General features: G+C 45.5%; 1 protein-coding gene across 1 annotated transcript in view; it reads right to left on the bottom strand.

Annotated features, from left to right (window-relative positions):
• Positions 1 to 24200, bottom strand: part of GABBR2 (gamma-aminobutyric acid type B receptor subunit 2) — an 878387-nt gene that overhangs the window by 74415 nt on the left and 779772 nt on the right. The window contains exon 14 of the mRNA XM_065399110.1: positions 9494 to 9604. Within this exon, the coding sequence (XP_065255182.1) occupies positions 9494 to 9604 (111 nt within the window). The remainder of the gene's footprint in view (positions 1 to 9493; positions 9605 to 24200) is intronic.

Below are 24200 nucleotides of genomic sequence, written 5' to 3'. Positions count from 1 at the left end.
GTGTGCTTGATTGCTTGATTGCTTGTTTGAAAAGTGTGAATTGGGAGTGCTTTGTTCCAGGTGGGCCTTGAGTGGGCCTGACTGGTATATAAGGGCAGTCAGCAGCGAACCAGCTGAGCGGCGAACAGCAGAGGCTAACAGAGGGAGTTTGCCTGGGGAGAGCTCACTGAGGCTTTCATCTGCAGGTTTCTCTGAGTAGTTCCTGCAACAGCTGAGGAAGCTCTTAAGAGGAAGGTGATATGGAAGGTGAGCGATCAGCTGTTGTAACCTGCACAGGTTGTGCCATGTTTGTCTTTCTTCCACAGGACAGAAGCGACTTTGTCTGTACAAAGTGCAAGCTGGTCTCCATATTGGAAGAGAAGGTTCGAGGTCTGGAGAAACGAGTATCGACTCTGCGTTGCATAAGGGAAAATGAAGATTTCCTGGACAGATGTCAGGAGATGCTTCTACGGCCACAATGTTCTGAAGATTCAGAGCAGGCGCAGCAGGGACAGAAGGATGGTGAAGAAGTTTGGCAGCATGTGACCTCCAGAAGGAGAAAGAGGAGCGTCCATGTACCAGCAATGGAGATACAGGTGAGCAATCGTTTCCATGTTCTCTCTACAGGTACTAATGCGGAGAGTGGACTAGATGACCCATCTGAGGGAAGGGAGCAGAAGGAGACTCCACCGATTGGAAGGCAAAAGATGCACTGTCCTAGAGATGGGGGTTCCATGACCACCACTCCCAAGAGGAGGAGGAAGGTGGTGGTGGTCGGGGACTCCCTCCTCAGGGGGACTGAGTCATCTATCTGCCGCCCCGACCGGGAAAACCGAGAGGTCTGCTGCTTGCCAGGAGCTAGGATACACGATGTAACAGAGAGACTGCTGAGACTCATCAAGCCCTCGGATCGCTACCCCTTCCTGCTTCTCCACATGGGAACCAATGATACTGCAAAGAATGACCTTGAGCGGATCACTGCAGACTACGTGGCTCTGGGAAGAAGAATAAAGGAGTTTGAGGCGCAAGTGGTGTTCTCGTCCATCCTCCCTGTGCAAGGAAAAGGCCTGGGTAGAGACCGTCAAATCGTGGAAGTCAACGAATGGCTACGCAGGTGGTGTCGGAGAGAAGGCTTTGGATTCTTCGACCATGGGATGGTGTTCCAAGAAGGAGGAGTGCTAGGCAGAGACGGGCTCCACCTAACGAAGAGAGGGAAGAGCATCTTCGCAAGCAGGCTGGCTAACCTAGTGAGGAGGGCTTTAAACTAGGTTCACCGGGGGAAGGAGACCAAAGCCCTGAGGTAAGTGGGGAAATGGGATCCTGGGAGGAAGCAAGAGCAGGAGAGCACAAGAGGGGAGGACTCCTGTCTCATACTGAGAAAGAGGGACAATCGATGAGTTATCTTAAGTGCCTATACACAAATGCAAGAAGCCTGGGAAACAAGCAGGGAGAACTGGAAGTCCTGGCACAGTCAGGGAACTATGATGCGATTGGAATAACAGAGACTTGGTGGGATAACTCACATGACTGGAGTACTGTCATGGGTGGATATAAACTGTTCAGGAAGGACAGGCAGGGCAGAAAAGGTGGGGGAGTTGCATTGTATGTAAGAGAGGAGTATGACTGCTCAGAGCTCCAGTATGAAACTGCAGAAAAACCTGAGAGTCTCTGGATAAAGTTGAGAAGTGTGAGCAACAAGGGTGATGTCGTGGTCGGAGTCTGCTATAGACCACCAGACCAGGGGGATGAGGTGGACGAGGCTTTCTTCCGGCAACTAACAGAAGTTGCTAGATCACAGGCCCTGGTTCTCATGGGAGACTTTAATCACCCTGATATCTGCTGGGAGAGCAATACAGCGGTGCACAGACAATCCAGGAAGTTTTTGGAAAGTGTCAGGGACAATTTCCTGGTGCAAGTGCTTGAGGAACCAACTAGGGGCAGAGCTTTTCTTGACCTGCTGCTCACAAACAAGGAAGAATTAGTAGGGGAAGCAAAAGTGGATGGGAACCTGGGAGGCAGTGACCATGAGATGGTCGAGTTCAGGATCCTGACACAAGGAAGAAAGTAGAGCAGCAGAATACTGACTTCAGAAAAGCAGACTTTGACTCCCTCAGGGAACAGATGGGCAGGATCCCCTGGGAGAATAATATGAGGGGGAAAGGAGTCCAGGAGAGCTGGCTGTATTTTAAAGAATCCTTATTGCGGTTGCAGGAACAAACCATCCCGACGTGTAGAAAGAATAGTAAATATGGCAGGCAACCAGCTTGGCTTAACAGTGAAATCCTTGCTGACCTTAAATGCAAAAAAGAAGCTTACAATAAGTGGAAGATTGGACAAATGACCAGGGAGGAGTATAAAAATATTGCTCAGGCATGCAGGAGTGAAATCAGGAAGGCCAAATCGCACTTGGAGTTGCAGCTAGCAAGAGATGTTAAGAGTAACAAGAAGGGTTTCTTCAGGTATGTTAGCAACAAGAAGAAAGTCAAGGAAAGTGTGGGCCTCTTACTGAATGAGGGAGGCAACCTAGTGACAGAGGATGTGGAAAAAGCTAATGTACTGAATGCTTTTTTTGCCTCTGTCTTCACAAACAAGGTCAGCTCCCAGACTGCTGGGCAGCACAGTATGAGGAGGAGGTGACCAGCCCTCCGTGGAGAAAGAAGTGGTTTGGGACTATTTAGAAAAACTGGATGAGCACAAATCCATGGGGCCGGATGCGCTGCATCCGAGGGTACTAAAGGAGTTGGCGGATGTGATTGCGGAGCCATTGGCCATCATCTTTGAAAACTCATGGCGATCGGGGGAGGTCTCGGATGACTGGAAAAAGGCTAATGTAGTGCCCATCTTTAAAAAAGGGAAGGAGGAGGATCCGGGGAACTACAGGCTAGTCAGCCTCACCTCAGTCCCTGGAAAAATCATGGAGCAGGTCCTCAAGGAATCAATTATGAAACACTTAGAGGAGAGGAAAGTGATCAGGAACAGTCAGCATGGATTCACCAAGGGGAAGTCGTACCTGACTAACCTAATTGCCTTCTATGATGAGATAACTGGCTCTGTGGATGAGGGGAAAGCAGTGGATGTGTTATTCCTTGACTTTAGCAAAGCTTTGATACGGTCTCCCACAGTATTCTTGCCACCAAGTTAAAGAAGTATGGGCTGGATGAATGGACTGTAAGGTGGATAGAAAGTTGGCTAGATCGTCGGGCTCAATGGGTAGTGATCAATGGCTCCATGTCTAGTTGGCAGCCGGTTTCAAGCGGAGTGCCCCAAGGGTCGGTCCTGGGGCCAGTTTTGTTTAATATCTTTATTAATGATCTGGAGGATGGTGTGGACTGCACTCTCAGCAAGTTTGCAGATGACACTAAACTGGGAGGCGTGGTAGATACGCTGGAGGGTAGGGATCAGATACAGAGGGACCTAGACAAATTAGAGGATTGGGCCAAAAAAAACCTGATGAGGTTCAACAAGGACAAGTGCAGAGTCCTGCACTTAGAACGGAATAATCCTATGCACTGCTACAGACTAGGGACCGAATGGCTAGGTAGTAGTTCTGCAGAAAAGGACCTAGGGGTCACAGTGGATGAGAAGCTGGATATGAGTCAACTGTGTGCTCTTGTTGCCAAGAAGGCTAACGGCATTTTGGGCTGTATAAGTAGGGGCATTGCCAGCAGATCGAGGAACGTGATCATTCCCCTCTATTCGGCATTGGTGAGGCCGCATCTGGAGTACTGTGTCCAGTTTTGGGCCCCACACTACAAGAAGGATGTGGAAATATTGGAAAGAGTCCAGCGGAGGGCAACAAAAATGATTAGGGGTCTGGAGCACATGACTTATGAGGAGAGGCTGAGGGAACTGGGATTGTTTAGTCTCCAGAAGAGAAGAATGAGGGGGGATTTGATAGCTGCTTTCAACTACCTGAGGGGGGGTTCCAAAGAGGATGGAGCTCGGCTGTTCTCAGTGGTGGCAGATGACAGAACAAGGAGCAATGGTCTCAAGTTGCAGTGGGGGAGGTCTAGGTTGGATATTAGGAAACACTATTTCACTAGGAGGGTGGTGAAGCACTGGAATGCTTTACCTAGGGAGGTGGTGGAATCTCCTTCCTTGGAGGTTTTTAAGGCCCGGCTTGACAAAGCCCTGGCTGGGATGATTTAGTTGGGAATTGGTCCTGCTTTGAGCAGGGGGTTGGACTAGATGACCTCCTGAGGTCCCTTCTAACCCTGATATTCTATGATTCTATGATTTTATTGCTGTATACAGTGTGTGGAAAATGTGTAAGTACTGTTTTGGGGAATCGCTCTATAATTTATTAATTCTGTTTGAGATTATGAACTATCTGCATACATCTTTATCAAGCTGCAAACTCCATTTTTATTATAAGGCTGTTTTTTGCCTCTCTGCTGTCTTTTTACTTCCATTGTGAAATTCCAAGTGGTGATGGCACAGGTCTAACATCAGAGAGTCACTAAACTTTGACAATCATCCATTTGAATGGAGCATCCTTGGACAAAGATGGCTATGACCCAGGACAAAAGTCTGAACTGGGATGTGGTGGTGGTGGTGTTCTAACTAAGTAATGGATCAGCAAACAGGGGACCTTGATCACTTCAAAAGGCTGATCCAAAGGTCACCTGGCAAAAAGGATAAAAGAAAGGATCTCTCACTAGTCGTTTTGAGAGAGAGGCAGAAGAGATCAGAAAGACTCCATGATTCAGGGAAGCCATGTTCAGGAGGGTGGGGGAGAGGAAGTGTCCTGGACTCCACAGAAGACTCTGACCTCAGCCCAGAGAATGCTCCAGAGTGGTAAGGAAACTGAGAAAGGGAAAAGTTTCTAGATCTGTGTATTCCTTGTGCTAGCTAATGTAAAGAATGGTTTCCAAAGCCAATCTCTGTCTGTCTACTTTTCACGATCATGTGTTCCTGAAGAGTGAACTGTAAACTCAGAGCACCCAGGAGGTTAGTCTTCTGGGAAAGGGTGTGCTTAAGCTACTGGGGAGGCTGGGGAGGTCAGCACTGGTCCTGGAGCCTAGGATAGCTGGGCCTCCTGGTCCCATTTCTGTGAAGGAATAACAGACAGAGACCCTGTGCCCAGGAAATGTGCCAGAGAGGCCAAGAAAAGAGAGAATGCTACAGCCTGCTCAGTCCAAGGGAGGTTTTAGGGCTTTAGAAGCCTTGTCAGTATCCAGCAGAGGGAGCTTTGCCAGGGCTGTGCGTTATTTGTCTCTCTTATGGAACTCTTTGCTGCTCTGTGAAAACATACATATTGTTGTTGTGTATATTTATCAAAACATTCATGCCAACAATTTCAGGTGTGACTTCTGATTTTGGGAACCTAAATTTTTGTATTCTCAACTTGAGACACCAGAGACACTTTAAATAATTTTTGCCCAAGTAAATGAATAAGCCACATCATATAGTCCCCACCTCCCAAATATTGTATTGATGGGTACATAATCATCAATGTCAGCTGCTTAAAGCTAGATCCACAATGGGGACTCAGTGTTGCAATATCTAATGTTTAGGTGCCCTTTTGCCTAGTGGAATGCACAGCCCAGGCTCCATCTACAATGCATGGGCTGAGTCGGGTGCCGAAGAATGGGATTTGCAAAAGCCATCAAGATGAGTGGGGAGCCACCTAAGCTAGCCAGTAGGAAATGCTGAGGAGAAAGGAGGGGCTTAGGCACTACCTTCTCCTCATGCTGTATTTTATATAGGGCCTGATCAGGTAGGTGAGATAGGTGGGAGAACACCTAGCTTGTGAAACCAACTGAGGCTTAGACATGAGTTAGTAGCAAGGCGTCAGGACTTATGTGACTTTGTGCATGTCCACTAGCAGAAATGAAACCACCTAAGGGACTTTGAGAGCAGAAATGTAGGCCGTACGGACTTTAGACTACAGAGTTAGGTGGCAGCTGAGTAGAATTTTGTGAATCTAAATTTTGGACTTGTGCACCTAAAGTGGCACTTAGGTCCCTAAATTCCTTTTGTGTATCTATCCCTTATTGAATTATGTGAAATAACTGAAATGAATGTTATAGATTGTTGAGTTTTGTATCTCAAACCCTTCCAATATTTTTCACAATGATATAATTGGCTTCTATTTTCTGTAACTACTGGCAAAGTATCTGTCTTGCATACAGAAATATTAAACTTCTGTGATAATGAGATGAAAAATGTTCCTAAGGTCCTCAGACATCTGGCTATGCAAAAAAAAAAAAACCAAACCTACAATAGGACAAAGGTGCAATGATGACAAAAATAGCCTAATTAGTAAGAGAGCATCTTCCTTTTTCAATAGCAGAGATTTGTGTTATGGTAAGGCACCAAAATAATAAAAGGTATGTATTTGGCTAACGGCTATGGAACACAGTACACCTGAAGTAACTGTAATTATTAAACAGAACAGCGTTTGCAAACTTCAAAATATTAGTCACATATCCTTTTGAAAGCCATGCAATATGGCTGCCAGTAAATGAGGGACAACATGCACATGACCCAGAATGTCTAATTGACCATAATAATGAGTAGCTAATGATACATATGCTCTAGTTTACCTTTACTACTATAAATTATGACAGTAAGCACAGAAGGTTACACAACATTCATTAGGCTTGATGCTATCCTAGGGCTTGTCTACACTGACAATTTACAGCACTGCAACTTTCTGGCTCAGGGGAGTGAAAAAACACCCCCCTGAGTGCAGCAAGTTTCAGCACTGTAAAGCGCCAGTGTAGACAGTTCACCAGCGCTGGGAGCCGTGCCCCTCGTGGAGGTGGGTTTTTTTAGAGCGCCGCAGTTGCCAGTGTACACTAGCCCTTAGACTAGCCCTTAGAGTATGTCTGTACTGTAAGTGGAGATGCAGTTTCCAGGTTGGGTAGGTTTGTGTGTTAGCTCTGCTCAAGCTAGTGGCTACAAATAGCAGTGTAGCTATAGCGGCACAGGCTGTGGCTTCAGCTAGCCACTCGAGTACTTAGCTGGGCCTCAGACTAGGTTGTACGTGGGTGGATTGCCTGTGCTGCCACCCACATTGTCACAGCCACACTGCTATTGTTAGTGCGCTAGCTTGATCAAAGCAAGCATGTGTACATCTATCCAAGAGGGAAATTACACCTCCAGTTGCAGCTTAGATATACCCTAAGGTCTTGCTCCTGGAACAATTAACACACATACCTCTCTTTACACATAGTGAGTAGTCCCTTTGAAGTGCATGGGACTATTCATACCGTGTCAAGCTAATCGTCTGTGTAAATCTTTGCTGGATTGGGGCCTAAATCTGTGGAGACCTAAATGGTATTTGCATAACGATTTATCTGCAACAACCCAGAACATATATTTAAACCGTATGCTACTGTTGAAGTTGTATGTGTTTGTAATTAAATACAAAAGCAGATTTGCAATTTAGTGTTAGTTGCTTTAATTGTATCTATCCCACAAGTTATATATGGATGAATGTATTAGTGGTGTTCAGTTCTCCACATGTAACATGTATGGAATTTTGCTCAGCATGCAAAGTAGTTTTTGTGATAGGCAAGAAAAGATTTAGCAACATTCTCAGCAGCCAAATTATCAAATTCATACTAATCTATAATTCTTAGTTGACGCTTACATTATTTTTATTTAAATAGTAATGAATTTCTCATCAGGCTATGCAAAAAACTATATTAGGACAAAGGAGCAATGATCATCAAATCAGCACCTACTATTTAGCTGAACTCAAATATGTAAGAGAGTATCTTCCTTACAGAGATACCATCTGAATCTAGAGCACAAAAATAAATACTTTCATGTTATCATAAATGTTACACTGATGGCCAAAATGTTTCAAAGAAAATGTTTAGTCAAAAAATGGTCATTTTATCCAAAATGAAATTTAACAAAACAACTCGTTGACTTTTTAAAAAAATGCACCATGTGAAAATTTTCTTTGAATTTTTTTATAAAAATGATCATAGAAATTGTATTGGAAATATTCTTGAATAATTATTTCTGCAATTTTTAAAAAAAATGAAAAAAATCAGTTCACTTTGAACCCTTCAACATTTTTCAGAATTTTAATTTAATTTTTGACCAGCTCTATTACACCATTATAGATGAACCAGACAAAACTTTGACATATTAACTCTTATGAACAGAATTACAGAGAAGAATGTAGCAAACACCAATGCCTACTTTTTACCTATGAAAATGCAGAGTGAACATTTTACAATTTTGTAAGCTGACGTTGGCACTTAAGAGGTTTGGCCAATGATGTCCTTGCATACCAGTTATGGTCCTTTTGACCTAACACACTATGAAACTATATTACAAAACTAAACATGCAAAATGTGTAAAATCTGGTTACAGTTCAAGAATGAGAGTTTCCTGCTAGCAGTGACAAATTGGGAAGACACAGTAGATATAACAGAAAATGATTACAAAATCAAAGAAACCCATTATTCATTAAGACAAATGACATACCAACTATTAAGGTGGGTGAGGTAATATCTTTTACTGGGCCAAGTTCTGTTGGTGAGAGAGACAAGCTTTTCAAGCTTACACTTGTCTCTCTCACCAACAGAAGTTGATCCAATAAAAGATGTTACCTCACTCACTTGGTCTCAAATATCCTGGGACCAACCAGGCTACAATAACACTGTATATATCAATCATCATGCAGCCTTTACATTGCAAAGAATATATATATTATGATAAAGTTTAATGACTTGTCAGCAATTGGGTACTAAAAACATGAACTCGGTGCTCTTTCTAGTTATAGGGATGCACTGATTTTAAATGGGAATTGTCTGCACGGATCTGAGGGCAGATTGTGTCCCATATTTATTGACTGAAAAAATACCGTGTGTGTCTCCTAAAATCCTTTCTAATTTTCAGAAGTAATCTGCTTTCCCAGTTAGCTAGATCTTACATAGGTTTGGTTTAACAGAAAGTTTACTAGTCACATAGAATTAGTCATTAGCATTATGAAATTCAGAAAGACCCAAAATAGTATTGGTAGAATTTTCAAGAAGTGCCTAAGTAATTTGGAGTGACTTTCAATTGGATTGAGGCCCCTAAGGGTATGTCTACACTGCAATTAGACACCCGTGGCTGGCCCAGGGCTCAGGCTGTGGGACTGTTTAATTGTGGTGTCGAAGTTCCGGTTCTGGTTGCAGCTGAGCTCTGGGACTCTCCCACCTGACAGGGTACTACAGCCCGAGCTCTGCCCTGAGCCCGAATGTCTTCACTGCAATTAAATAGCCCCTTAACCTGAGTTCCACAAGAGATTTAAAGACAATTCACATTTTCTCACTCATATTCCCATTCTTTGATTGCCAAATTCTTTAGTTTGCATTATACCTATTAGGTTAAGCTTTAGTGTTGTGTTTAATAATGCCCTTGTTACTTAACATAATATCACATCTGTTTTAAAAAGATTTATTCAAGGATTTTTAAACTTACGTCTATCCATCAGGAAAGCTGTTTATTTTTACCAAAGAGTAGCCACTAGACAGCACTGCTATGTAAAGCAAGCAATACTTACCATGAGCAGCCCTTTGTAGGCATAGACAATGCCAAGCCAAATGGTCATGTGAGTGTTTTCACAGTGCTCTAAAATCGGACGAATGGAAATATCTCTGCCGGCAGGGTCCGGCTAAAAGGGAAGAAAAAGTAAAGAGTAAAATATTTGAATTAATATTTGACATGTACTTATGCCTCAGAAGCCATTTCATTCTGTTCCCAGTAGGTTGGGAACACATGTATTTGTGTGTAAAAGAAAAGCCAACTTTAGTAAGACTTTTGATGGTGTGGTTCCATAAGGCTGCAAAGGAGCTTAGTAAAGATAAGTAATTAGGGAATGGAACGTGATAGGTGGATTCATGCTTACCCTGCTACAGCAAAATAGAAAGCAGAAGGACTGTTCGTCATATGTTCAATGACTCTTTCTTTAATACTGCCAATCACATTAATCTGTTATAGTTTAAACAAATACATAACTACCATGAAAAAAATATCCAGGAAGGCATTCTGTGTAACTGAAGGGAAAGAAAACAACTTGGTCTTTTTGATTTGGACAGCTAATTTGGTAAAAATAGTAAAAAAGCTAATGGTATAGCTCAAACATGCAGCCATGAAAATAAATATATATAGTTAAAATCACTCTTCATGTTGTGTGTCATTGATCAATGGCTGAGTATGCAATGAGACACATTGTGGTATGTTCCAGACTATTTTTTGTTTTGTTTTATTGCCCTGAGACAAACCAAGTGCTTGGATTATGCTATTGCCATTGCACTATAGAAACTGCAGCAAAAGCTCAGTTTAGAATATAACTCATCCCAAAATCCCCTTGAGACCAAGTAAAACTCTCTGTACAAATTAATGCTGTTAGAAACCCTCATAGCTTCCACTCACCCTCAGAAAAGAGGATAGTGCAGCAATGCATGCCTTTTGTACCTGGTATGACAAAATTCCTCCTCTATCTTGGTGGGTCCTGCGCTTATTGGCGGATTTTCTTGCCTCAGAGATTCACCATGTGGGTTGGGGAACAGCCCAGAGACCTTCCCCTCTGGAAGAACCCACAGTCCAGGTCAATTGGGAGGTTTGGGGGGAACCCGGGCCCATCGGGTTCCAGCCCAGGGCCCTGTGGACTGCAGCTGTCTATAGTGCCTCCTGTAACAGATGCATGACAGCTACAACTCCCTGGGCTACTTCCCCATGGCCTCCTCCAAACACCTTCCTTATTCTCACCACAGGACCTTCCTCCTGGTATCTGATAACACTTGTGCTCCTCAGTCCTCCAGCAGCACACCCTCTCACTCTCAGCTCCTTGCGCCTCTTGCTCCCAGCTCCTCACACTCCCACCACAAACTGAAGTGAGCTCCTTTTAAAACCCAGGTGCCCTGCTTAGCCTGCCTTAATTGATTCTAGCAGCTTCTTCTTAATTGGCTCCAGGTGTCCTAATTAGCCTGCCTGCCTTAACTGGTTCTAGCAGGTTCCTGATTACTCTAGTGCAGCCCCTTCTCTGGTCACTCAGGGAACAGAAAACTACTCATCCAGTGACCAGTATATTTGCCCTCTACCAGACTCCTGTACCCCACTGGTCTGGGTCTGTCACATATCCCTCCCCCTTGCTCAACGCCAAGGGGTTGGGGAGCTTGGGATGCCAGACAGTGCACACATGTCAAGCCATCGGCATTGCCATGACGGCTCCCTGCTCTGTGTTGCACACGGAACTGGAAAGGTTGGAGGGATAAGAACCATCTGGTCACCCTTGTGTTCTTCTCCTTGTTCCGCTGCATCCATTGAAGAGGGGCATGGTCGGTCACGAGGACAAATCTGCGCCCGAGCAGGTAGTAGCACAATGTTTCCATGGCCCATTTTACAGTAAGGCATTCTCTCTCCACCACTGCATATTTTTGTTCCCTTGGAAGGAGTTTCCGACTGAGGTATAGAATTGGGTGTTCCTCCTCCCCGACCATCTGTGATAGAACGGCCCCCAACCCTACTTCCGATGCATCCATCTGCAGGATAAACTCCTTGGTGAAATCAGGGGCTATCAGTACGGGGTTACTGCAGAGGGCAGTCCGTAGGTCTTTGAATGTTTCCTCTGCTGCGTCAGACCATCTCATCAGATCAGGTCCACGGGCTTTCACTAGGTCTGTCAGGGGGCTTGCCCTTGTGGCAAAGTGGGGGATAAATCGTCGGTAATACCCCACCACACCTAGGAACGCCCGGACTTGTTTCTTGCAACTTGGTCGGGGCCAATTTTGGATGGCCTCTAACTTGTTCACTTGGGGTTTTACCAGACCTTTTCCCACAATGTAGCCAAGATATTTGGCCTCTGTAAACCCTACAGCGCACTTGGCAGGGTTTGCTGTAAGGCCAGCTCGCCTGAAGGTATCGAGGACTGCCTCCACCTTCTCCAGGTGGGTTTCCCAGTCTGGGGTATGAATGACCACATCGTCCAAGTAGGCAGCAGCATAACTGTTATGCGGGCGTAATAGCTTGTCCATGAGGCGCTGGAAGGTAGCTGGGGCCCCATGTAGTCCAAAAGGGAGGACAGTATATTGAAAAAGACCCTCTGGTGTAAAGAACGCAGTCTTTTCCTTTGCGTCTTCTGTAAGGGGAATCTGCCAGTACCCTTTTGTCAAGTCTAGGGTAGTCAAGTACCGGGCATTACCCAGACGGTCCACTAGCTCACCTATGCGAGGTATGGGGTACGCATCGAACTGGGATACTTTGTTTAGTCGCCAGAAGTCGTTGCAAAATCTTGTGGTGCCATCAGGTTTGGGCACCAGCACGACTGGGCTGGACCACTGACTGTGGGATTCTTCGATGATCCCCAACTCCAGCATTTTTTTTACTTCTGCTTTTATGTCCTCCCTTTTTGCCGCTGGCACCCGATAGGGCCTCATTGTTACTTTGGCCCCAGGGTTCATGACGATGTGGTGATATGTCTCGGTTGTTCGACCTGGTTTTGTCGAGAACACATCTTGGTTCCGGAAGATCATCTCAGACACCTCATTCTTCTGGTCTGGTGTTAAATCAGGAGACACTCTCACCTGTTTGGAAGGCTTGTTTTCCTGGGTTAGGTCTTTTTGGACCATTGTGCACGCCTCTTGTGCATGCCAGGGTTTCAGAAAGTTAACGTGATAAATCTGTTCTTGTTTTCTGCATCCTGGCTGCCGCACCTTGTAGGTTACTTCCCCCATGGGTTCAACCACCTCATAGGGCCCCTGCCGTTGGACCAGAAGCTTGCTTTCTGCCGTGGGTACCAACACCATAACCCGATCCCCTGGTTGGAACTGTCGCACTTTTGCCTGGCGATTGTAATGGGTTCACTGGGCCTCCTGTGCCTTCTCCAAATGTTCCCGTACAATAGGGGTAACCCGGGCTATCCGGTCTCACATCTGCATTACATGCTCTATTATATTTCTCCCCTCATTGGGTTCCTCTTCCCAGATCTCTTTGGCGATATCTAGTATGCCACGGGGGTGACGCCCGTATAATAACTCGAAGGGGGAAAACCCAGTTGAGGGCTGAGGTACCTCCTGGATAGCAAACATAAGGTAGGGTAGTAGGGTGTCCCAATCCTTCCCGTCCCGACTTACCATCTTCCTTATCATAGCCTTAAACCTTTCTACCAACCCATCAGTCTGTGGATGGTAGACCGAAGTTCTCAGGGTATGTATATGGAGCAGCGTACAGAGGTCCTTCATTAGCTTCGACATAAATGGGGTTCCTTGGTCGGTTAATATCTCCTTCGGTAGCCCCATTCGGGCAAAGATCCCCACCAGCTCTTTGCCTATAGTTTTAGAGGCCATGTACCGCAGGGGGACGGCTTCTGGGTAACAAGTAGCATAGTCCAAAACAACAAGTATATATTGGTGGCCCCGAGCCGTCTTCTCCAGGGGTCCCACTAGGTCCATGGCTATTCGCTCGAAGGGGACCTCTATGATGGGAAGGGGTACTAAAGGTGCCCTCAAGTGGGGACGGGGACTGTGCAGCTGACACTCCGGGCAGGAGGCACAGTACTGCCGCACTTCTTCATGTACTCCGGGCCAGAAGAACCGTCGTAGGGCTCGTGCCAGGGTCTTCTCTACCCCCAAATGCTCCCCAAAAAGATGACTATGAGCAAGACTTAATACAGCATTCTGGTGTTTTTGAGGTACTAGGATCTGCTGTATCTTCTGCCCCTGTACTGGTGCAACCCGGTATAAGAGATCCTTCTTCATTATGAAGTAGGGTCCTGGTCTCTGGGTTTTCCCTTCCAGGGGATCCCATCTATTTCAGTCACCTCCTTCCTAATGTTGTCATACCTTGGGTCTTCTGCCTGGTCCCGTCCAAAATTTCCTCTCCCGGGGCTAATCTGCCCAAGATCTAGGGGCCCAGTCTCTTTTGCCTCTACTTGTTCAGAAGCATTAGGGTGGGCGTCAGACTCAGGTGCTTCTCCCTCCTGCGTGGCCTCCTTTTCAGCTGCGCGGGTCCGCCTACCTACAAGAGCGACCCTCTGGCTTTGGGTCAGTATTCGGGTTCCCAAGGCCTTAGCTGCCCTTCTTTCCCTTTTTGTCTTTCTACCCTGTCTGGGAGTGGAGAACAAATCTGGAGATATTTCAGAGAAGATTGGGGGTTGACAGTCTGCTGTGGATGCCTCACCAATTTTAGGGTCCCCATCTTTCTCCAATCCCCCTACTGGGAGCAAGTTTCCAAACCCTGGGAAGTCCCTCCCTATAAGCACCGGGTATGGGAGTTTAGGGACTACACCTGCTGCTACCTCAGTAGTGTTCCCTTGAATCTCGATTTTTACTGGGATGGTGGGGTAATAACTAACTGTCCCATGGACACGTGTTATCCCTGTACGTTTAGCCTGTAGCAGCTGACTACGCTTCACGAGCTTCCCTGAGATAAGCGTGATAGCACTCCCCGAATCAACCAGTGCTGTGGTCCCTACCCCATTTAGTTTCACTGTTCTGGTATACATATGTGGGGTTAGTGAGACCCCCACAAGGTGAATTAGGGAGCATGGATCTGCCCAGTTCCCCAGGTTACACTGCATAGGCTCCTCAGCATTGGGACACTGTGCAGCTATGTGTCCCCACTTCCCGCAGGCATAACATCTGTATGGAGCCGTAGGCATTCCCCGGTCTCTTGGTTTGGGCAGTCTAACATCACGATCCTCTTCTCCCTCAGTGCTCCGACTGTTTGTGGCCTCTGATGGGCCTTCAGCCTCTCTCTTTTTCCACCTGGGCCCTCCTGGTGGCCCAGTCACCCGAACATTAGGGCTTGGTGCTGCTAGTTTAACCCGGGGTGCCTCTTCCTTAACTGGTCGGGTCAGCTCCCTCGCTGTCCTTCGCCTCTCTACCAGGGCGACAACCTTGTCATAGGTGGAGGGTTCGTTCTGGCTTACCCAGGCACGAAGGTCTGGTGGTAGTCCCCTCATGTATCGGTCGATGACCAGAACCGCTAGTATCTCTTCCGGACTCCGGGACTCTGTTTGCAACCACTTTCGTGCGAGATGGATAAGGTCATACAATTGGGACCGCGGGGTTTTGTCTTCCTGGTACCTCCAACCGTGATACTGCTGGGCCCGCACTGCTGTCTTTATCCCAGATCTGGCCAGGATCTCTGCTTTCAGCTGGGGGTAGTCTGCCGCAGCCTCTTCAGGCAGATCATGGTAGGCCTTCTGGGCCTCCCCACACAGGAATGGGGCAAGGATGCCAGACCACTGATCTCGAGGCCAGGCCTCCCGTAGGGCTGTCCTCTCAAAGGCCAGAAAGTATGCCTCTACATCATCCTCCCATGTCATTTTTGCAGCCAATGGCTGGCCCGTATGAGCTGCGTCCCATCATGGCCGCGATTCAGCTCTGTAAGGGACTTTACCTGGTTTACCAGTTCCCGCAACATAGCTCGGTCTTGAGCAGCCTGGTCCATCAGCAGGCGATTAGTCTCTTGCTGCAGCCGCACTGCCTCCTGTTGGGCGGCTGCCTGGACACGGGTAGCCTCCTGCTGGGCCGCCATAGCTTGTATCAGTGCCCACACTATGTCATCCATTGTGGTGAAAAAAAATAAACCTTCTCCCTTTTTTTTTTTTTTTTGTGTTGTTGTTGTTGTTGTTTTTTAAATCAGCCTCCTTCTTCCGCCGCGCTGTGCACCCCAAGATCCCACTCCTGACACCAGTGTGAAAAAATTCCTCCTCTATCTTGGTGGGTCCTGCGCTTATTGGAGGATTTTCTTGACTCAGAGAGTCACCATGTGGGTTGGGGAACAGCCCAGAGACCTTCCCCTCTGGAAGAACCCACAGTCCAGGTCAATTGGGAGGTTTGGGGGGAACCCGGGCCCGCCCTCTACTCCGGGTTCCAGCCCAGGGCCCTGTGGACTGCAGCTGTCTATAGTGCCTCCTGTAACAGCTGCATGACAGTTACAACTCCCTGGGCTACTTCCCCATGGCCTCCTCCAAACACCTTCCTTATTCTCACCACAGGACCTTCCTCCTGGTGTCTGATAACGCTTGTGCTCCTCAGTCCTCCAGCAGCACACCCTCTCACTCTCAGCTCCTTGCGCCTCTTGCTCCCAGCTCCTCACATTCCCACCACAAACTGAAGTAAGCTCCTTTTAAAACCCAGGTGCCCTGCTTAGCCTGCCTTAATTGATTCTAGCAGCTTCTTCTTAATTGGCTCCAGGTGTCCTAATTAGCCTGCCTGCCTTAACTGGTTCTAGCAGGTTCCTGATTACTCTAGTGCAGCCCCTGCTCCGGTCACTCAGGGGACAGAAAACTACTCATCCAGTGAGCAGTATATTTGCCCTCTACCAGACTCCTGTACCCCACTGGTCTGGGTCTGTCACACTGGACTTAATACTTGTTCTTTTGCAAATTAGATTAGTGATTCTAACTGACTTGCTGTGTTACTTTGACAGGAATATTCTGTTGTACCAATCTATCCAAAGTGGTTGTGAACTCTTATCTTGTTTTCCTTTTGAGAAGAACCTGAAATATGGGCACAAATGTTCAAAGCAACTCACTATTTCCAATTTAAAGTGATGGTCCAGATCTTCAGCTGATGTAAATCACCATGTGCTTCACTTTATGTACATGTGCAGTACCAGTGGAAGTCACTACAGCCAGTTCCTTTTTCAGCTGGCTACATGTATAAAATCTATGAGGCAGAAGAATATTGATCTATCCGAGCTACGGAAAAATCAGTTTTTCTTTAACTCAAATATAGAAGTGATTTTTTCATAGAAGGATTTCAGAGAAAAACTGACCATTATTCTATTGGTCAGTCTTGCTCCCATTAGCATCAGTAGGAATTTCCCCATAGATTTCAATGAGTGCAGAATCAAGCCCCTACTCCATTTCCCTCATCAATCCTTCCATATGTAAAGCATGATTGCCTGGCTATCGCTGACCTCAGATAGCAACAAAGAATAAAAAAGACAGAAAACAAAGAAAAAATAAAAGAAAAGGAAAGAGGATTGTGGGACATGTTTCTCACAATCCATAGTTTTTTCCTTGCACCCTTGGCGCAGAATGACAGTTACGTTCACCCCTTCCCAGTAGTAACCCTGAATAGGATAATCTAAATCCTAAAAATCTCTCAAATAAAAGAGGTCCCGGAGGAGGATTCTACCTTTTCATAAGTAGTGTATGGCCCCACTCTGACAGCCACTGATCACCTGCAACTTCCATTACCATCAACATGAGCTACAGGTGCTCATCACCTCTCAGGGTAAGGCTGCCAGGTAGCAGAAAAATATATTACAATGCTACTAATGTGTGTTTGGGATCATTAAAAATGTCTCCTTCTCCCTGATCAGGGACAAGACGTTTCATAATGCCAAAGTCTTTATGTACTGAATGTAATTTGACATTCCAAACTGAAGATAAAGCTTTCTGGATTTTCCATCATTTATGATTGACATGGAGAAAAGTTCAGGTGAGAGTTGCTATCTTAAAAATTCAGTAGTGTCAACATTTTCATATGAACAGGACTGTCCTGAAGATACATTTTCTCTAAGTTTCTAAACCTTGTCTTAGCTCATTACAAGGCCAAAGAGTTTTTTTTTTAATACAGGACTGATCTCCCATACATCTTTGAGTTCTGGCGTGCCAGTAATTGCATCCTTTTCTGAGTTGTGAGATAATTATTTCAGTTCCATTCTTTTCAGATTTACAGTATTCCCAAAAATGTTTAATTTTTAGCAGTGGGGAGGTACACTAGTTCACACCCACTCAGGATCTGGGCTCATGTCTTTTCAGCTACGTCCATCCTCTGCCCACACCCCTTCTCCTTTTTACCTCACATTAGTGGAGTGGGGTTTGAGACCTGCACTCAATGAACACCTGATGCTTCACCATACTTGTGCCTGCATGGAAGCCTGGACTCATGCTTGCACTGAAACTCAACAGCCTTATGCTGTTTGCTGAGTACATAATGATTTACAGGGTCAAGGTGCTGTCCAATATTTTGACGTGTATGCACAAAGCGTCACTGAAGGGCTGCCGTACTACTCAACCATAGGCAGTGAAATGCTCACTCTTCTGTTTTTCACTATGGTATTTCTCTCCTAAAAGAATGTAGTTATGTTCAAATTAGGGCTGTAAATTAACTGCAGTTAACGCACGTGATTAAGTAAAAAAAATTAATCGCGATTAAAAAAATTAATCACGATTAATCACAGTTTTAATTACGATTTAATTTTAATTTTATATTTATATGAATTTATATATAATTTATAATTTAATTATAATTTTGCATTGAATTAATCGCACAGTTAAACAATAGAATACCAATTGAAATGTATTAAATATTTTGGACTTTTTTCTAAATTTTCATATATATTGTATTCTGTGTTGTAATTAAAATCAAAGTGTATATTATTTTTGATTACAAATATTTGCACTGTAAAAATGATGAACAAAAGAAACAGTATTTTTCAATTCACCTCATACAAGTACTGTAGTGCAATCTCTTTGTCGTGAAAGTACAATTTACAAATGTAGATTTTGTTGTTGTTGCATAACTGCACTCAAAAACAAAACTTCAGAGCCTACAAGTCCACTCAGTCCTACTTCTTGTTCAGCCAATCGCTAAGACAAACAAGCTTGTTTACATTTACAGGAGATAATGCGGCCCTCTTCTTTTTTACAAAGTCACCAGAAAGTGAGAACAAGCATTTGCATGGCACTTTTGTAGCCAGCATTGCAAGGTATTTACATGTCAGATATGCTAAACAATCATATGGCCCTTCATGCTTTGGACATGATTCCAGAGCACATGTTTCCATGCTGATGACGCTTGTTAAAAAAATAATGCGTTAATTAAATTTGTGACTGAACTCCTTGGGGGAGAATTGTATGTCCCCTGCTCTGTTTTACCCATATTATGCCATATATTTCATGTTATAGCAGTCTCAGATGATGAGCCAGCACATGTTGTTCATTTTAAGAACACTTTCGCTGTAGATTTCACAAAATGCAAAGAAGGTACCAATGTGAGATTTCTAACCGACCCAAGGTTTAAGAATCTGAAGTGCCTTCCAAAATCTGAGAGGGATGAGGTATGGAGCATGCTTTCAGAAGTCTTAAAAGAGCAACACTCCAATTCAGAAACTACAGAACCTGAACCACCAAAAGAGAAAATCAACCTTCTGCTGGTGGCATCTGACTCAGATGATGAAAATGAACATGCGTCGGTCTGCACTGCTTTGGATTGTTATTGAGCAGAACCTGTCATCAGCAGGGCCGGCTTTAGGAAGTGCGGGACCCGATTGGACGGGGCCCCGGCAGGGATGACTCACCCGGCGGTGCTCCGGGTCTTCGCTCCGGGTCTTCGGCGGCACTGAAGGACCCGCCGCCGAAGACCCGGTAGGGAACCGCCTGGTGAGTACATCCCCCCCCTCCGCATCCGACCCCCACCCATGTCCTGCCCTCAACTGCCCCCATCAGAAACTGCAACCCATCAATGCCTCCCGTTCCTTGTCCTCTGACCACTCTTTCCCAAGACCCCCCACCCTAACTGCCCCCCAGAACCACACCCCCTACCCAACTCACCCTGCTCCCTGTCCCCTGACTGCCTCGACCCCATCCACCACTACCCCGACAGACCCCCAGAACTCCCACGCCTACCCAACCTCCCCCATCCCCTGACCGCCACCCCAGAACCTCTGCCCGATCCAACCCCCCCACCTGCTCCCTGTCCCCGGGACTCCCTGCCCCTGCCTTATCCAACCCCCCCTCTGGCCCCGGTCTCTTACCATGCTGCTTACCCCCGCTGAGGCCGGGCCCAGGGCCCGGGCCAGGGCCGCACCACCCGGCTGGGGCCGGGGCTGCGCCGCCCGGCCAGGGCCGGGGCCGGAGCCGTGCCACCCAGAGCCAGAGCCATGCCATCCGGCCAGAGTCGGGGCCGGGGCCAGGCCGGAGCTGCGCCGCGGGGCCAGAAGGAGCCGCTCGGCTGGGGCCAGGTCGGAGCCGCCGGGCTGGGGCCGGACTGGGCTGTGCCACGCCTCCCTGGAGCCCTCCTCGCTCCCCCCCGCCCCAACTTACCTTGCGAAGCCGCCGCTTGTTTCTGAACCCTCCCAGGCTTCCTGCGCGAACATCTGATTCGCGGGAAGCAGGGGAGGGGGAGGAGAAGGGGGCGGAGCATTCAGGGGAGGAGGGGGAGGTGAGGTGAGGTGAGCTGGGGCCGGGGGCAGGGCAGACAGCTGCTGGAGCTTGGGAACCGGCTCCAGCTCACCACTGGGCGCGGGGTCCGATTCAGCGGAATCGGGGGAATCGGCCTAAAGCCGGCCCTGGTCATCAGCATGGATGCAGGTCCCCTGGAATGGTGGTTGAAGCATGAAGGGACATATGAATCTTTAGTGCATCTGGCACGTAAATATCTTGCGATGCCGGCTACAACCGTGCCATGAGAATGCCTGTCACTTTCAGGTGACATTGTAAACAAGAAGCAGGCAGCATTATCTCCTGCAAATGTAAACAAACTTGTTCGTCTTAGCAATTGGCTGAAGGCTCTAAAATTTTACATTGTTTTATTTTTGAAAGCAGTTTTTTTTGTACATAATTCTACATTTGTAAGTTCAACTTTCATGATAAAAAGATTGCACTGCAGTACTAGTATGGTGTGAATTGAAAAATACTATTTCTTTTGTTTTTTTCCAGTGCAAATACTTGTAATCAAAAATAAAGTGAGCACTGTACACTTTTTATTTTGTGTTGTAATTGAAATCAATATATTTGAAAATGTAGAAAACATCCAAAAATATTTAAATAAATGGTATTATATTATTGTTTAACAGTATGATTAATCGAGTGATTAATCACAATTAATTTTTTTAATCGCACAATTAATTGCAATTAATTTTTTTAATCGCTTGACAGCCCTAGTTCAAATGTATTTCAAATGCAAGTTCTGTTCTGTTATTAGGGCTGGAGAGAATGCATGTGTTCATTACTCAAAACAGAAAAGCAGGCAAAAAATGTTGGTATATAAAAAAAGTGCTAAAATATTTTAAAATTCTACCAGAGTAGTAGATACATCATTTCCTTAATGGGAACAGTGCCAGAATTACACTAGAACGAGTCTGTAATGGACATTAGGTGCTGAGAAATAAATGTGGGCTTTTCTGGGATTCTGAGCTTGATCCTACAAGAACAGGCAAAGCTCCCACTGAAAACAAGAAGGGTCCAGTCCTGTGAGGTATTTCAATGGGAGCAGAGGATACTCAGCACCTTGTGTGATCAGTCCCGATATCAGTATCAAAATTAGTAAAGCTTCTGTATTTGACAGCACTCTTTTAAACCAGGCTTCAGATCCATAAAGTCTTAATATTTTTAATGACATTTTGTTGAATTCTCATAAATTATGAGTTGTGTGTGTCCCTAAACAGGTAGGAATTATTTTGCTGTGTGTGGATTTTTGTGTTTTATTTTTCAGTACTATGGAATGCTATTCCTGCTTCACTGCTTCTATTTGCCTTTTGGTTGATGTATTGATTTTGCATGAATTTACTGATCCTGGCTAAAAGCTAGATAAATAAAAATAAAATAAGGTCTTTTCTGATGTCCAAAGAATGTTTTAAAAATCCATAATTATAACTGAATGCAGCACTTCACTGACCTCACTAATCAAACACCATTTGTGCACTTTGCTATTTGCCGGAGAGCTTGGCTGTAGAGAAGATGACAGCTTAAAACCTACCAAGGATTGTATATGTACTGGAATTCTGCCCTTTCCTTTTATAGAAAGCAATTGAAATGGCCTTCAGATGTCATCAGCAAAAGCCTGAAGACCTCCTGTCTGTGATTAGGCTGAAGCTTTCCTACTTCCTTTGAAACCTAATAAGGTTCCTTATACTGGCATCAGTTTTTGCAATGCTTTCAGCAGCTCAACATAAACAGTTTATTCTGTTAACTTCACATTAGAGTTGCACATCATCCACAATAAAATGCTTACTCTACTCTATGCCAAAACTGCTGAGTCTAGAGAAAGGCTTTCGGACACCAATAAGCAGTTTACTTGTGAAATTATCATAACCCTCTTGGATGGATGCATTACTATTAATAGGGGAGCAGCACCAACCCCTATCTTTAGGATGCCTAACACTGCTCATTATAAACATCCTCCAGACTGTTTTAGACCTCTATTGCCTGCAGTGTTTGCAGCAGGGTTTTGAAATTTGGCGGGGGCAGAACAGGCACCAAATATGATCGTCTGTAATGGACACAATGCCAACCCAGGAGAGGCATAGTGTGAACACTGTGGATTTTTCTTAGCCATGGCTAGAAAGGTTCCCAACACTCAGAGCCCAAAGTACAACCAAAATGACCAATGGGCAAAAAATTGGCAAAAGAGCTTAAGACTAACTTTGCTACTTCTAACTACAGCAATAATAACTCAACATGGAAACTAATGAACATTTCTCAAAAGAGTCTGATGGACGGCAGTGTTGGACACTGCTGAATAGCTGGTCAAAGCCTGCAACTGTCAGAAGGAATTGAGTCATGGCTGGGATTGTATTTCTTCATGCATGGCTAGGGGAGTATAAGGATATAGGCCTAATTTACAGTGTTCTCTAGAAAGGTCAGGGTTCACCCACTAGTGCCCCAGACAGGAAGTGCTTGAAGAGGTACGCAAACTTAACCCAACAACTCTCTACACCTTTTCTATAGTAATCTGCTTTATATGAGTGAACTGCAGGGTGGGATGTTGGGGTGATGAAAATTATGGCCCTCCTTACCTGGGGCCAGGGTGAGATGTAGTACAGCCACCCCAAAGTCTTTTGTGACACGTGCACTCTGTAGTATGGCCACTGGGTCCACACAGAGTGATTCTATGAACCCTCCTTTGGCCTTCACCTGGCCTTCCCTCTCACTGTTATCCCTGTCACACTAGACAAGGGCTGCTCAGAGCTCACCTTCACAGTGTGAAGGGTATGTGTATTATGAGTTATATGTGGACGTCCCCTTTCATGGCTGCCTTTTGGCAGTCCTGCTGCACTGACTCACATGGGTCTTAAGGAGGGAGAAGGTATTGAGTTGGCCCTCTGCAGAAGTGTGAATTTCATCCATAGAAAATAGTATCCCTTCCCCGTGGAACCACTGTCACACACTACCTCCGATACCTTCCCAACAGATTCCTCCTTCACAGACTTTTCTTCAGTCTGTGAGTACTGTAAAATGCTAAAAGTTTAAATCTAGAGAGAAAGGATGATATTGTAGGTAGGGCACTGGAGTGGGACTCAGGAGATCTGGGTGCAGTTATGGGTCAGCCACAGACTTCCTGTGTGACTTTGGACAAGTCACCAAGAGTAAAAGTTTCCAAAGTGCCTAAGTGACTTAGTAGCCTAGGTTCCATTTTCATAAGTGACATAGACACTTTGGAACCTAAGTCTTATTGAAAGTCAAGTCAATGGGACAATACTAAGTCATTTAGGCACTTCTGAAAATTTTACCCTTGATGTCTCTGTGTCTCAGTTGCCCATCTTTAAAATTGCAGTAATAATCTCCATTTCTCCTATCCTTCACCAGCCTTGTCTATTAAGTCTTCCTGATATATGTCTTGTTGATGTTGATAGTTAAACAGAAGACGAGCTCTGTGTAAGCTCGAAAACTTCTCGCTCTCACCAACAGAAGTTATTTTCCAAAATGACTAGAATTATACAAGGTGGGTGAGGTAATATATTTTATTGGACTAACTTCTGTTGGTGAGAGCGAGAAGTTTTCGAGCTTACACAGAGCTCGTCTTCTGTTTAACTATCAACATCAACAAGACATATATCAGGAAGACTTAATAGACAAGGCTGGTGAAGGATAGGAGAAATGGAGATTATTACTGCCATTTTAAAGATGGGCAACTGAGACACAGAGACATCAAGGGTAAAATTTTCAGAAGTGCCTAAATGACTTAGTATTGTCCCATTGATATTTACAAATTCCCCCCGGACGCTATTTTTAGCTCAAAAAGCCGGACATGTCCGGGGGAATCCGGACGAATGGTAACCCTAACAGAGGGCCCCAATCCTTAGGGAAGTGTTGGAAGGACTGGGCCTACTGAGGCCCCATAAGAGTGGGTTCTTGTTTTGAGCTGAAGCTGTTATGAACTTGTAACCACAAGGAATCCCCGGGGGCCTGGAGTGGGCCCATGTCAGAATCCATGTTAGGGTTGGGGTGATCTCTGGTAATCTTAATAGCATGTGTGCAGGTTCTTTTATTGTTTTTAATATGTTTTCTCTGTTGTGCTTTTACCTTA

The sequence above is a fragment of the Emys orbicularis genome, chromosome 2, assembly GCF_028017835.1.
Source record: "Emys orbicularis isolate rEmyOrb1 chromosome 2, rEmyOrb1.hap1, whole genome shotgun sequence".
Taxonomy (NCBI): Eukaryota; Metazoa; Chordata; order Testudines; family Emydidae; genus Emys; species Emys orbicularis.
Note: the sequence above shows the minus strand (reverse complement) of the source record. Positions and strands in the feature narration are given on the sequence as shown.